The sequence below is a fragment of the Kockovaella imperatae genome (assembly GCF_002102565.1).
Source record: "Kockovaella imperatae strain NRRL Y-17943 chromosome Unknown BD324scaffold_13, whole genome shotgun sequence".
Taxonomy (NCBI): Eukaryota; Fungi; Basidiomycota; class Tremellomycetes; order Tremellales; family Cuniculitremaceae; genus Kockovaella; species Kockovaella imperatae.
The window spans coordinates 160,681-172,732 of NW_019028953.1; the positions used below are offsets into that span (position 1 = coordinate 160,681).

The following is a 12,052-nucleotide window of genomic DNA, read 5'->3' on the forward strand; positions in this document are numbered from 1 at the left end:
CCAATTCCTATCATCATCATCTGCTGTCCATCCAGGAGGTAATCCTCGGAACCCGTGGAGTATAGTGTCTTGAAACACCTTGGAGATCGTTTCTCTCGACTTGGGCAAATCAGTGCCGCCAAGGTAAATCCCACACGATGAAGTCTCTTCGGAGATCCATCAATGATAGACAATCAAACCCTTCGCCATCCACTGGTCAATTTGCGAACCCAATTGGCAGACCATCGGACAAGGTAGCACCGCCGAAAAAAGTGATCAAGGCATTGAGGAGCCATCGTAGTACCAACCCCCAGGAGTTGAGCTATACGGCGGGAGATTTTTGGTACGTGACGGGAGAGCGGGATGGATGGTTCGAAGCGTTGAGTGAGTGTTGCAATCGGGCGCAGGCCTTCGACTACTCAATGCTTGACGTTCACTGATGCGATCACTCGCTCCCCCCCCTCCTTCTCACTATCGTATCCTCTCTTAGACCCTCTTACTGGCTCTCGAGGCTTGGTACCGAAATCCGATTTCGAAGAGTTCGCAAAGGGAGGAAGGAATTCCAACCCGACGTGAGTTGGATAGACCGGACCATCGTTTTGCAGCCCGGTCCTGATAACGACTCTATTTCAGGACTGGACCGTCCACACGCGTGGCATCACCTCCCCCGATGCCAATGTCAGCACCATCTGCGCCGGGTCCAAGGGGACCTCCAGGCAAACAGCCAATCTATGCCGTGGTCATATACGATTTCCAAGCGGAGAGACCGGACGAGCTGGATGCGAAAAAGGGAGAACCCATCATGGTCATAGCGCAGTCTAATCATGAGTGGTCAGTTCTTCACCGAACGCTTGTACGAAAGGCTGATTTGTCGGTCGATCAGGTTCGTCGCCAAGCCTATCGGCCGATTAGGAGGACCGGGACTGATTCCCGTTGCATTTGTGGAGATTCGCGATCCTGCTACTGGGAAACCGGTCCACGTTGAACCAGATGCTATACCTATGGTGGAGGAATGGAAAAAGGCGACAGCCGAGTATAAAGCAGCTGCGATCCCGTTAGGTCGATTTGATCTCGAACAACAGCAACCTGTTCAGCAGCAGCCGTCGCAACAACAAGCCTCAACCGCTCTGCCGCCTCGATCCTCATCTACGATCCCTCCATCTCGATCTCAGTCAAATCTCGGTCATTCAGGGAGTGGATCTGGTGGATCGGGTGGGACAGGACGCCCGAGACCGCATTATCGACCCGAGCAAGATCTCATGTTTCCACCCGGCGACCTCACAGCATTATCCGTCCCTTCATTCCACAATGAGTCGGGAAACTACTGGTTTCGACTTCACGTGACTTTCCTCCCCGATGAGACCTCTGCACCGGCGTACACTCTGTCTCTCTATCGGACCTACGAAGACTTTTACGACTTTCAGATATCTCTCCTGGATACATTCCCCTTCGAAGCCGGTCGACCGAGGAACTCTGGTGAAGTGCCACCGGAGCGCATATTGCCTTACATGCCTGGACCAGTGGATGACGAAGTAGACGACGAATTGACAGAGTACCGACGAGAAGAGCTCGACATGTATGTCAAGGCGTTACTGGATTTGAAGTCACGAGGAGGATCCTATATCATCCGAAACGAGCTTTTAAGGACATTCTTCGCGGCAAAATCCGGAGATTACTGCGAAGAAATCTCGAGGTCAGATGTCATGGGCGATCTCGAAGAGAGATTAGCAGAGACGCGTATAGACGATAAGAGACCGTCGAATGGTCAGGCAGCTTCATCTCAAGGTCATGGCAGACAACCCTCATACGATCGTTATGCCTCCTCGTCATCGAACGATCATCGTGCGCCATCAGCAGCATCACTCCGCTCAGCTAGTGGAGGTGGCGGGGGTGGTGGAGGTGGAGTTGGAGGTCCAGCGGGTGGTATCTCGCCCATGACTTCTTCTTCTAGACCCGCTTCGGGTGATCCTGGTCCCTCGACAGGCACAACATCCTCGTCGTTCGGCAACAATTCTCAACCGGCCTATGTCAAGATCAAGATCTATGATCGATCGACCGATGATCTGATCGCGCTGCGTGTGCATCCACATGTGACGCATGCGGAACTGTTCGAGAAAGTCAGAGCGAGATTAGGACCGGATATAAAGGTACTCAAGTGTCGTACGACCATGGCCATGCCGGATGGAGGGCAATACAGGGAGATTGGGAATGATCGTGAATTAAGAGAATGGATGAGGACAGAGGATCAAAAGATGGTTTTGTATGCTGAATGAGGCGGGGAGATGCGTAGCCAGACAATACAGCGCGGGAAGTATAGGCCGACATGCTTAATCTCGAAATCATATATACACACATCTTGATATAGTCGGTCGGTCAATGGTGCGAGGTTGGTGGCGACTGAAAGTCAATTCGCCACAGGCTGAGAATCGCCGAAAATATTTGATTCCGTCTTCAGTCCTATGCGCTTTGCTCGTCTTGAACGAACCATAATAGTCATTGTGCAGTGAGCAAGCAGCTTGGGGGCTACTGGACAGTATGGTAAGGCTTGCACCGAGCTCGATCCAAACGGCACGCTGACTCGCCAATCAAGGTCCGGATCATCATCAAGGGAGGTGTTTGGCGAAACACTGAGGATGAGATCCTCAAAGCTGCCATTTCAAAGTACGGCAAGAATGTGAGTTCCCTATTGATCGAGTTTGTCTTCACGAAAGTCTCAGCTGATACATTCATTCTAAGCAATGGGCCCGTATATCTTCTTTACTGGTCCGAAAGACGCCGAAGCAATGCAAGGCGAGATGGTACGAGTGGCTAGATCCATCCATCAAGAAAGTTGAATGGTCCAAGACGGAAGATGAGAAATTATTACACTTGGCCAAGTTGATGCCTACGCAATGGAGGACCATAGCGCCCATAGTCGGAAGGACAGCGACTCAATGTCTGGAGCGATATCAGAAACTCTTAGATGATGCTGAAGCGAAGGATAATGAGGAGTTGGGTCTGGGAGCAGGAGAGAATCTAGATGGTCAACCCTCCGTGGATGTGAGGGGTCTGAGGCCCGGAGAAATCGATACGGATCCAGAGACTAGGGCGGCGAGACCTGATCCTATTGATATGGATGATGATGGTGGGTTTGAATCGAATTCGTCGGGACTGAGCTAAACGCCTTTCTATCTGTTCCTCAGAAAAGGAAATGTTGTCGGAAGCTCGAGCTAGATTGGCAAACACGCAGGGCAAGAAGGCAAAGAGGAAAGCTAGAGAGAGGCAGCTCGAGGAGGCTAGACGTCTGGCGTTCTTACAAAAGAAGAGAGAGCTCAAAGCGGCTGGTATCAAGTGAGCAGAGAGAACAACAGATCAACCGAGGAGACAAGACTTGATTCCTGACGAATTTTCAACCAGCTTGAGAGCAAAGACGAAGAAGAAGGGCATGGATGTGAGATTCCCAATTGTGGACATTTGCTGAAGTCCACAGTACAACGCAGATATTCCATTCGAAAAACAACCTCAACCTGGTTTCTACGATGTGACCGACGAGCGATCGAAAGTTTACGCTGCACCCGTCGGCCAGTCTCTCAAAGCCTTAGAAGGGAAGCGGAAACAGGAGCTGGATGAGATTGAGGAGAAGAAGAAGAAGTCCAAAGGGAACGACGGAAAGTCTAATCAGACGGCTCAATTCGTCGCGGCTCGAGAGGCTCAGATAAAGAAGCTCAAGGAACAGGAGCAGATCATCAGGCGGAGAAAACTCAATCTACCTGTGCCTCAAGTTGGAGAGGCGGAATTGGAGGACATTGTCAAGATTGGTCAGGCCGGAGAGAGCGCGAGGGAGTTAGTCACCGGAGGCAACGACGCCACTGGACGTCTACTTGGAGACTATGAGAGTCTGGGACAGGCTCGCATGGCCAGGACACCACGGACAGCTCAACAGGAAGACAATATCATGGCAGAGGCTCGAAATTTGCGAAATATGACAGCACAACAAACACCGCTCCTTGGCGAAGAGAATACACCGCTACACGGCCAACATGATGGGACAGGATTCGAGAGCGCCACACCACGACACGGCGTAGCTGCCACGCCCAATCCATTGGCTACCCCTGCTCGTGGAGGTATGTCGTCTGCTCGTGGGATCGGCTCCACTCCTGCCCGCACACCACACCGAGACAATCTGAGCATCAATGATGGTGATTCCGTCTACGGCGAGACCCCGAGGGAGGAGAAGATCCGATTGGCAGCTACACGACGAGCTTTGCAAGCCGGTTTCAAGAATCTCCCAGCGCCAGAAAACAACTTTGAGCTGGCAGAGGACGAAGAAGAGCCTGAGGAGGAGGAACCAGTCGTCATGACGGAGGAGGACGCTGCGGAGCGAGACGCGAGATTGAAAGCTGCACGAGAGCTGGAAGAAAAGCTCGAGTTGGAACGGAGAAGTTCAGTCGTCAAGCGTGGATTGCCTCGACCGGCCAATGTCGACGTTCGGACAATGTTCAAGCTCCTCAACGAAGCTGCGGAAGACCTCACCTCTGCTGTTCAGATGATCAACTTTGAAATGGCGAACCTGATGCGTCACGACTCACTCGCTCATCCCATCCCTGGAACGTCTACGGCGGGTGTCCAGATCTCCGAGTATGACATGCCTGAAGACGAGTACGTTGCTTCGGCCAAGTCGGCTATTCACCATGAGCTGGCTCTGGCGCTAGGCCTACCTGGAGCCAATGATGAGCAACTTCGAGTTGTTATTGGCTCCAACATTGATGAGTCCGCTTTCGAGCACGACTGGGCATCCGAACGAGCCGGCATGGTGTATTCTCCAAGCACGTCCGCGTGGGTCGATTCAGCCTCGCTTTCTCCACCGGAGCTATCTGCGGCGTATCTTCACATGATCCAAGGATCCCGGGATCGTATGATTGCCGAATCGACCAGAGCCCTCAAAGCCGAAAAGAAGCTCGCCAAGCAACTTGGAGGATATCAAGCACTCAATGCGAAAGCCAGGAACGGGATAACAGAAATCATCAATGAGATTCACGCTACACAGCGGGATTTAGAGACGTTCAGCATGCTGAGAGTCATAGAGGAAGCAGCTGCCCCGAGTAGATTGGAGAAGAAACGAGAAGAGGTGGCTGTTCTCGAACGTCGCGAGAGGGATCTACAAGCTCAATACGCCGAGATGAACGATGAGAGGCGGGCGTTGCAGGAATCCATCGATCAGGTGAGTGCCATTGGCGACTCAGCGTGCGGATCATTATATCTGACAACCACGAACTAGCTCGAGGAAGATAAAGTCGTCCTTGCTGCCCAGGCTGCCCTCGACGCTCAGGGTGGAGAGGAAGACGGTGATGAGGAGAAGGCGAATGGGGAGTAGGTGGCCAACTTTGATACATCGTGTACATGTAGATGCATGCATAGATGCATTCATCATGGACCTGTCGCACTGCCCAAGTACAGATCTGCGCAAGAATCTGCGTGAGAGCCTTACTGAAGTCCACTGAGCTATGTCAAGTTAGGATGGTGGTCCGACCCGAAAGTGGGAAATTTTGTTGATGCTTGCAAAAATTATCATTCTTGATCAGCGACCTTCGACCAACCGATCAACTGTTGTTCTCGCCCATACCTTGTGCTTGTGTTCTTCACTGTCTGACTCTCGTGTCTCATAGCCCATCTGTTCGGCCCACGTCTCGCTTCTCTGTCCCACCGCCAGCCTCTACGCTCGACTCGCGTGACAAGCGACACGACCCGGACCCCACCCCCGGTTATCTTCCACCTCCACTCGAGACATCGCTTCGCCACCATGATGTCCTTCTTTGGTCAAGATTCGCCTTTGAGCTCCTCATCGAACGGAGCAGTGGTAGCTCGATCAAAAAAACCTGTAACATCTCGTCCTGCTCCTCCTCCTATCGCAGCTAATGGTGCTGGTCCATCACGCTCATCGACGACAGGTACCCCAATCAAGTCATCATCAAATGGTATACATAAATCAAAGCATCTCCACAGCATATCGTCCTCACATCGTAAATCCGATCAATCAAAGGGTACATCTCGACCTATCACCTCGTCATCTCACGGGAGATCGTTGGAGCATAGTGGGAAGCGCTCCAAATCCAATACGAAGACACCGTCTCGCACCGTTTCTCCTATTCGATCCGATTCAGAATCCTCGGAAGACGCATTTGACCCGCCTAAGAAGAAGAAGTTCAGAACCAATGGTACCCCATCGGGTCAGACGCAGACACCAGAGCTGGACGAAGCCGCTTATGGACCCGAGAAACAATGGTGTTTCTCTCAAGTCGATGAGAGGGGAGAATGGGGTAGAGGTTGGGCAGGTTTCGTTCCTTCCGAAGAGGTCGTGAGAGGCCAGAGGAGAGGATTTAAAGGCAGTCTACAGGGCAAAGCTAATGACTTGGAGAAGTACATTCCTTGTGAGTGGTAATTTGCTGACAGATGCCTGCTGGCCGAGCGAAGACTGATACAGAGCAAATCAGGGTTTCCGCAAGAAGGCTTCGAGAACAAGGAACCCTTGCCTCGAGTTGATCTATTGTATCCTTCTGGATGCCGAGAGACGTGGGCGATGGCAGTCAATACGATATGAAGGTCTCACTGACGTTTGGTTCCCTAGTTTCGTACTTCTCTCCCCAAACCGAAAAGGCGAATACGCTCCTATCCTTGAATTGAGAACTGCCCTCAGTCTCATCCTGAGCTGTGCGTGCACACCCATGTTATATCCACTGACTCGCTCAGATTACATTCCACCATCTCATCAACACATTTTTGGCTCTATCGTCGACGCTCTCGATCTGGAGAAGGCACCTACGCCAATATCTCAAATACCATCCCCCGCGCCCCATTCGTCCGCCACGCCCCCTCCCGATGGAGCCCTGCATACGCCGCCAGTATCTCAAGCACCATCGGAAACGATAGGCAACGCACTGCGTAAAGCTATGGCACCAAATAGAAGGGATGGACCAGGTTTCATGCGGGCCATGGAGAGGTTCAACACAGCCATGGAGGCAATCATTGCGGATGGCTCTGTCGCCAAGTGGATGGAAACTCGTCCAAGATTGAGAAAGGAAGATTGGTCAGCTTTGGTCGATGGCGTTCATGACGAAGCGTACTCGAGAGTCGTCGGCCCGTATGCTAATGAGCTAGAAGTGAGTCATTACTCTCGGCTTGCATCAAGCTGATATCCTCCAGCATCATCCGAAACATCCTGACGAGGTTGCTCGTGCTATCACCGCCAAGGAAGATTCGTATGGCGAACTGCGTCACAGATTCATGAGCAAAGTTATCGAACAAACCAAGCTCGGCACAAATTCTGTCTTGTGAGCTTCAGCATTTGACCTTTGCTGACCACCTCAGTGTCGATCTTGGTAGTGGGGTGGGGAACTGTGTTCTTCAAGCCGCGCTGGAAGCGGGTTGTCGCAGGTGAGCTGATTTCTCTCTGAGGTGATGCGCGGCTCATCGCTATGTCAAGCTACGGTTTCGAGCTGCTGCCGGTTCCTGCCCACTGTGCTCGTCTGCAGCTATGTGAAGTTAGACGGCGATGGTCCATGTGGGCACTGAATGGGAACCTTGATGTAGAAGTGGAGGAGGGGGATTTCAGGTTCCTCCCGAATGTAGGGAAGCGCCTCAGAGAGGCAGATGTGGTTGTCAGTATATTCATGATTCCCCAAAGCGTCTGCTGATGTCGCGCTCAGCTCGTAAACAACGAGGTCTTCCCCTCCACACTCAACGTCGATCTAACACACCTATTTCTGGACCTCAAAGACGGCGCTGTCATTGTATCACTACAACCATTGGTCTCTCAATCCTTCAAAATGAGCGAAAGCAATGTGAGTGCACCACCTCAATCAGATTTGCTTGGCTTGCTGACTCGTGTCTCAGTGTGATTCGTTCGATGCCATAGTCAAAATGACCCAGCACCGTTATTATAATGACTGGGTCAGCTGGAAAGGCGAAGCTGGTAATTATTATCTGCAGGTTGTGGATCGCAGTATGAGACGCAAGTTTGAGGAGGATCTGAACAGTCGGAGACGTAGGGGTTAATAGCTGTGTCTCAGTTCTTATCTCGATGCCTTGCGAGAATGTCTTGCAGCATAGGTTTTGTCATGTGATGTTGACAAGAGGAGTGTGAATGCATATGCTGTGATGCGTAGTCATTAATGAACTTCGAGAGACATGCCTCGATAATGATACAGTGAGGAATCGATCGATCCTAGTTTTCCGTCATTCTCATTTTTTCTGCGTCTACGTCCTTGACAGCCCTACTCCAGTTGCGTGATTCCAACCTGAGCTGGCCGTAAGACTCGGCTGCCAATGGTCCAGCCCTCCTTCGTGACTTCCACGACTTCTCCCTTTCCCCAGGTCTTTCCGTCGCCTCGTTCACCCGCGACTGTCGGTGGAATGTGAAAAGTGGCTTCATGAAGGTTTGGATCAAAGACTGTGCCTCTTTCCACGGCCATCTTCTTCATTCCATGTTCCTCAAACGTTTTGTACATCGCCTTTTGAGTCATGGTGACTCCGTTGAAGAGATCTGCGAGAGGGGTACCAGGTTCGATGGGTTTCGGGACGTGATTCAGAGCCGTAGTGAGGATATCAGTGGTTGATAATAAACCACGGGCAAAGGAAGTGATGGCGAATTCGGAAGCCTTGGCCTTCTCTTCTCCTATTCTTCGAGTGAGAGTTTGGATTTCAGCTTGGCGATACAGACTGTCACTCTTTGAACGAATTCCAGTCAGCCAAGGTCTGGCCGGGACACACCACAAGGCTGATCGTGTGCTCACCTTCATCTCATCCATTTTGGCTTGCAATTCAACGACTTTAGCCTCTGCCTCCTGTAGTTTCCCTTGAGAGTCTGCCGATTGCTTCTTTGCATCTTCTGACTGCTCGGGTTTGGATGTACTGCTCTCGGACGAAGCTGTAGAGTAGGAACGAGGTAATCTGTTGGCAAGAAGAGAGGAAGGTCGGGGAGGAAGAGGAATGGCGGCCCGGCTAGAGACGATTGGAGACCGTGACAAGGTCGTCCCAAGGGTCGATCGGAGTGCTGAGGTTCTCATCGTGGTTCAAAGATGGCTGAATGGGTTGGGCAGAGGAGTTAGCAAAAAGTATGAATGCTCCTCCGTCTCGATTGTACTTGAGGACTTTTTCCGACTGAAAATTCTAGGCGATCAGATATTTACGTAATACTCCAGCGCCTATCTGCTTTTCACAGCTGCGCCTATTTTGACAAATTACCTATTCCAGAAGGAACCGCCACTCCGACAATTCACCCATTCACTCGTTCTCTCCCCTTCATACAACATTCTCAAATCGCATAGATACAGAGGTCGAGAAGGCTGTGGTAGCCTCTAACAGCAGTGGATATCACCCTATAGATACCCTGGACATTCTCATCCCCTGTGACCCCCTGCTCACCCTCCTTCCGCCTGTTCATCCTCTCACAATGTCCCCTCGGACCCGGGGGCGCGACCTTCCATCCAGCAATCCTCCTCCAGCTTCTTCTGCCCCTGATTCAGCTCCTGCTACCGATGAACCTGAGTCAAATTCAGCTGCTCAGCCCACATATGCTGAGAAGGCTGCGGCCGGCGCAAACACTTCGAATGGATTAAAGAACGAGAAAGACAATACAACTGTCGATCCAATGATTGATCCGGAACTTGCTGCCTTGCCTGCTCCTCCCCATCCCCGTCCTACTTCCCCTTCCAACGCCAACAATACCTCATCTGGATCCAATACAGATAGGAGAGCTAATGGATCGTCAGCTCCTGGTCCAGGAGACCAAATGAGCATCACACAATCAATCGCGTCGGCTCCGGATCCAAGGCCAGCAGATTTTTCAATGAATCAATTTGAAAACAACGAGGAGATTGATTTGGAGGCTCTGGACGCAGCAACGGCTGAAGGCGGACCTCCCGGAAGTCCCGCTCAAAAGTTGATGCGGGCTATTGCGCCTGCCAATGCAACTCAGGTCGATACCAAATGGCCGGCAGTGAGTCCATCTGGTCAAAGGTGGCACTGCCATACTGCCATCTTGTTGAAAATCCACCACATACATGCTGACACATTTGTGGCACCTACCTATAGCCACCCCCCAATGCCAGTGTCAACCTGTTCATAGGTGAGTGAACGGGTCCCCGGAGGGATGCATCACTAGATCCGGGAGCTGACTCAACATTTTCCTAGGTCGCGCGTTGTTGTCCAACGGAAATGATAATTGGCCATTGGTGCGTTCGTCATGTACTGTCTGTCGTGTCCGAGACGTACTGATCAGCTGTGTTTCTCCTCGTGTTTCCTCACCTTACTCCATCTTCCTCTGCGCCCTGTTGTCTTCACTGTCATTGTCTCCTCGCAGAAACCGAACGACATTGTCAACTGGATTCGAAAACACTATCCGGCCGAATGGGATGGCGACGAGGGTCGTTGCTCTGCCCACCGAGTCCGGACCTATCTCGCTCGTAAAGGAGCCGACATGTATTATGAAAAACTGAACCAAGGCAGTATCACTGGATGGCGTATACGACAGAACCACCTCTGGCGCTTTGAGAATGGTGGATTCATGGGAAGAGGAATGAAACAGGAGGAGGCGATCGCCGCAGCGCAAAAGGAGCATCAAGCCATTGCTACGGCCGCGCACAAAGCTGCGGCCGCCGAGGCTTTGGCGGCTGGTCATCCCGGCGTCAAGGTATCCATGTCTTCACCTGGAGTTCACGATGGTGCACCTCCACCGAAACGAGTTCGACGCAACGTGGGTCAAGCTAGGAGACGAAATGCTCCCCGCGCCAAAGAGGAATTATCGATGGGCGACACGAGTATCGATAATGGAGTAGGAAACGATTCATCTTTCTTCGACGGGCAGCACGACGAGTCTTTCAACTTTGTCGAGGCTTCCGGATCAGGCGCTCAGCAGAACGAGCACGGTGAAGAGCAACGCGATGACGCGAATGACTCTTCGATCGACCCTACACTCATGACTGCAAGCCAAAACCATGATCAAAACGAAGTCGATATGGCCATGGTTCAACAGGCTATGCAGGCTGCTGCAGCTGCCAACGCTGGTCAAATGGACGAATTCGACGTGCAACTCCCTGCAGAAATGAGGATGCACGGCGATGGCGGAGATGGCAGCGGATATCAAGAGTATCAAGGCGTTCATCATCCGTATACGCCACATGGACAGGATCAATGGGGACAGAGCCAAGTCTACGGCCAGACTGGATACCACGAAGGGCAGTAGACGAAAGAAGCAGAGTGTCAAGAGTTGCACGGCTTGGCTTTCGAACAAGCACGCCTTTAGAGAATGGATACGCACAGTGGGATGGGGACGGGACAGCTGGAGTGATGGTGCAGGTGGTCCATGTGATTCTAGTGTCTGGTCAATTCATCCTCCCCCTCCCCCCTCTTTGGGCCAATTGGTTGTACATAAACTCCCTTGACCGTCCTCTTTGATCCTTTCGACATTCTCAAAATTTTGCATTCCGTCGCTTTGACAGGATGGCAAGCGAGGAGAGCTCCTGTCAGGCGAGTATAGCTTCATAGCCATGTAGACATTCCATGTAATCAGTTGAAGAAGGTCCGTAGCGGCGCATGGTGCTTGCTCAGTATAGGTTGGCTCCTTGACCTAAAATGGGGTTTCTCGGGAAAATAGGAGTTCCGCCAAATTAGGTGTATCTCTGGGACCGTCATCGACATTCTCTGTCTTCTCCTCCCCATCTATCCTCTCGCAATGACATTGCTGACTACGATAAGGTGCTTCGCCGGTTGATCGATTGACGAGCAACAGTCTCGCCATCGTTGCTGAGATAGTACAAACCCATCCTTTCTTCAAAGGACTGTGCATCGACCTTCCTTCCCCCCTTGTGTGTGGGTGTGTCCTTTGCAGGACCTAGTCTAGCACAATCTGCCCCGTTTTCTACTCAACACATTCCCTCATTGTCATGGCCAAGAGACGCGTTTCAACAGAGGGAGGCCATATGGGCCGCGAACAATAGCCATCTTACTGACCGTCTTATTTCCCCCTCTCCTCCGTCTCTCCTTGATCATCAACGCTTTGACCTGTCAACACCTCATCTGCCTAGAGCGTTGAGCTTGA

The 12,052-nt window shown here is 51.7% G+C and overlaps 5 protein-coding genes across 5 annotated transcripts; 4 read left to right on the forward strand and 1 right to left on the reverse strand.

Annotated features, from left to right (window-relative positions):
• The first annotated feature begins 558 nt into the window (after nt 1-558).
• Nucleotides 559-2,525, forward strand: BD324DRAFT_127122 (hypothetical protein). Its single transcript, XM_022011976.1, has 2 exons — nt 559-810; nt 863-2,525. Exons 1-2 carry the CDS (start codon nt 650-652, stop codon nt 2,250-2,252), a joined length of 1,551 nt encoding a protein of 516 aa, XP_021868934.1. The 5' UTR covers nt 559-649; the 3' UTR covers nt 2,253-2,525.
• Nucleotides 2,384-5,370, forward strand: BD324DRAFT_127127 (pre-mRNA splicing factor component-domain-containing protein). Its single transcript, XM_022011977.1, has 7 exons — nt 2,384-2,517; nt 2,570-2,653; nt 2,716-3,103; nt 3,162-3,309; nt 3,376-3,409; nt 3,449-5,179; nt 5,237-5,370. The coding sequence occupies exons 1-7, from the start codon at nt 2,515-2,517 to the stop codon at nt 5,330-5,332; spliced, it is 2,484 nt and encodes an 827-aa protein (XP_021868935.1). The 5' UTR covers nt 2,384-2,514; the 3' UTR covers nt 5,333-5,370.
• Nucleotides 5,371-5,758: 388 nt separating this feature from the next.
• BD324DRAFT_652956 (S-adenosyl-L-methionine-dependent methyltransferase) lies at nt 5,759-8,010 on the forward strand (the record flags this gene model as incomplete). The annotated part of the gene is made up of 9 exons (XM_022018584.1): nt 5,759-6,386; nt 6,450-6,528; nt 6,584-6,666; nt 6,706-7,115; nt 7,159-7,286; nt 7,324-7,389; nt 7,439-7,613; nt 7,662-7,796; nt 7,849-8,010. The coding sequence occupies 9 exons, from the start codon at nt 5,759-5,761 to the stop codon at nt 8,008-8,010; spliced, it is 1,866 nt and encodes a 621-aa protein (XP_021868936.1).
• Nucleotides 8,011-8,094: 84 nt separating this feature from the next.
• Nucleotides 8,095-9,097, reverse strand: BD324DRAFT_634507 (GrpE-domain-containing protein). The gene is made up of 2 exons (XM_022016738.1): nt 8,748-9,097; nt 8,095-8,681 (listed from the first exon to the last, which is right to left on the reverse strand). The coding sequence occupies exons 1-2, from the start codon at nt 9,018-9,020 to the stop codon at nt 8,229-8,231; spliced, it is 726 nt and encodes a 241-aa protein (XP_021868937.1). The 5' UTR covers nt 9,021-9,097; the 3' UTR covers nt 8,095-8,228.
• A 143-nt stretch (nt 9,098-9,240) lies between these two features.
• On the forward strand, nt 9,241-11,536 carry BD324DRAFT_634510 (hypothetical protein). The gene is made up of 4 exons (XM_022016739.1): nt 9,241-9,952; nt 10,048-10,081; nt 10,147-10,187; nt 10,316-11,536. The coding sequence occupies exons 1-4, from the start codon at nt 9,407-9,409 to the stop codon at nt 11,195-11,197; spliced, it is 1,503 nt and encodes a 500-aa protein (XP_021868938.1). The 5' UTR covers nt 9,241-9,406; the 3' UTR covers nt 11,198-11,536.
• The last annotated feature ends 516 nt before the right edge of the window (nt 11,537-12,052 follow it).

Excerpts from the sequence above, each read along its gene's own strand:
- BD324DRAFT_634507 (XM_022016738.1), bottom strand. The coding sequence starts at position 9,020 with ATGAGAACCTCAGCACTCCGATCGACCCTTGGGACGACCTTGTCACGG. Across the intron at positions 8,682-8,747 it reads CCAAAATGGATGAGATGAAG|AGTGACAGTCTGTATCGCCA; the intron begins GTGAGCACACGA and ends ATTCGTTCAAAG.
- BD324DRAFT_634510 (XM_022016739.1), top strand. The coding sequence starts at position 9,407 with ATGTCCCCTCGGACCCGGGGGCGCGACCTTCCATCCAGCAATCCTCCT. Across the intron at positions 9,953-10,047 it reads TCGATACCAAATGGCCGGCA|CCACCCCCCAATGCCAGTGT; the intron begins GTGAGTCCATCT and ends ACCTACCTATAG. Across the intron at positions 10,188-10,315 it reads GAAATGATAATTGGCCATTG|AAACCGAACGACATTGTCAA; the intron begins GTGCGTTCGTCA and ends GTCTCCTCGCAG.
- BD324DRAFT_127127 (XM_022011977.1), top strand. Across the intron at positions 3,410-3,448 it reads CGAAGAAGAAGGGCATGGAT|TACAACGCAGATATTCCATT; the intron begins GTGAGATTCCCA and ends TGAAGTCCACAG. Across the intron at positions 5,180-5,236 it reads TGCAGGAATCCATCGATCAG|CTCGAGGAAGATAAAGTCGT; the intron begins GTGAGTGCCATT and ends ACCACGAACTAG.
- BD324DRAFT_127122 (XM_022011976.1), top strand. The coding sequence starts at position 650 with ATGCCAATGTCAGCACCATCTGCGCCGGGTCCAAGGGGACCTCCAGGC. Across the intron at positions 811-862 it reads GCGCAGTCTAATCATGAGTG|GTTCGTCGCCAAGCCTATCG; the intron begins GTCAGTTCTTCA and ends TCGGTCGATCAG.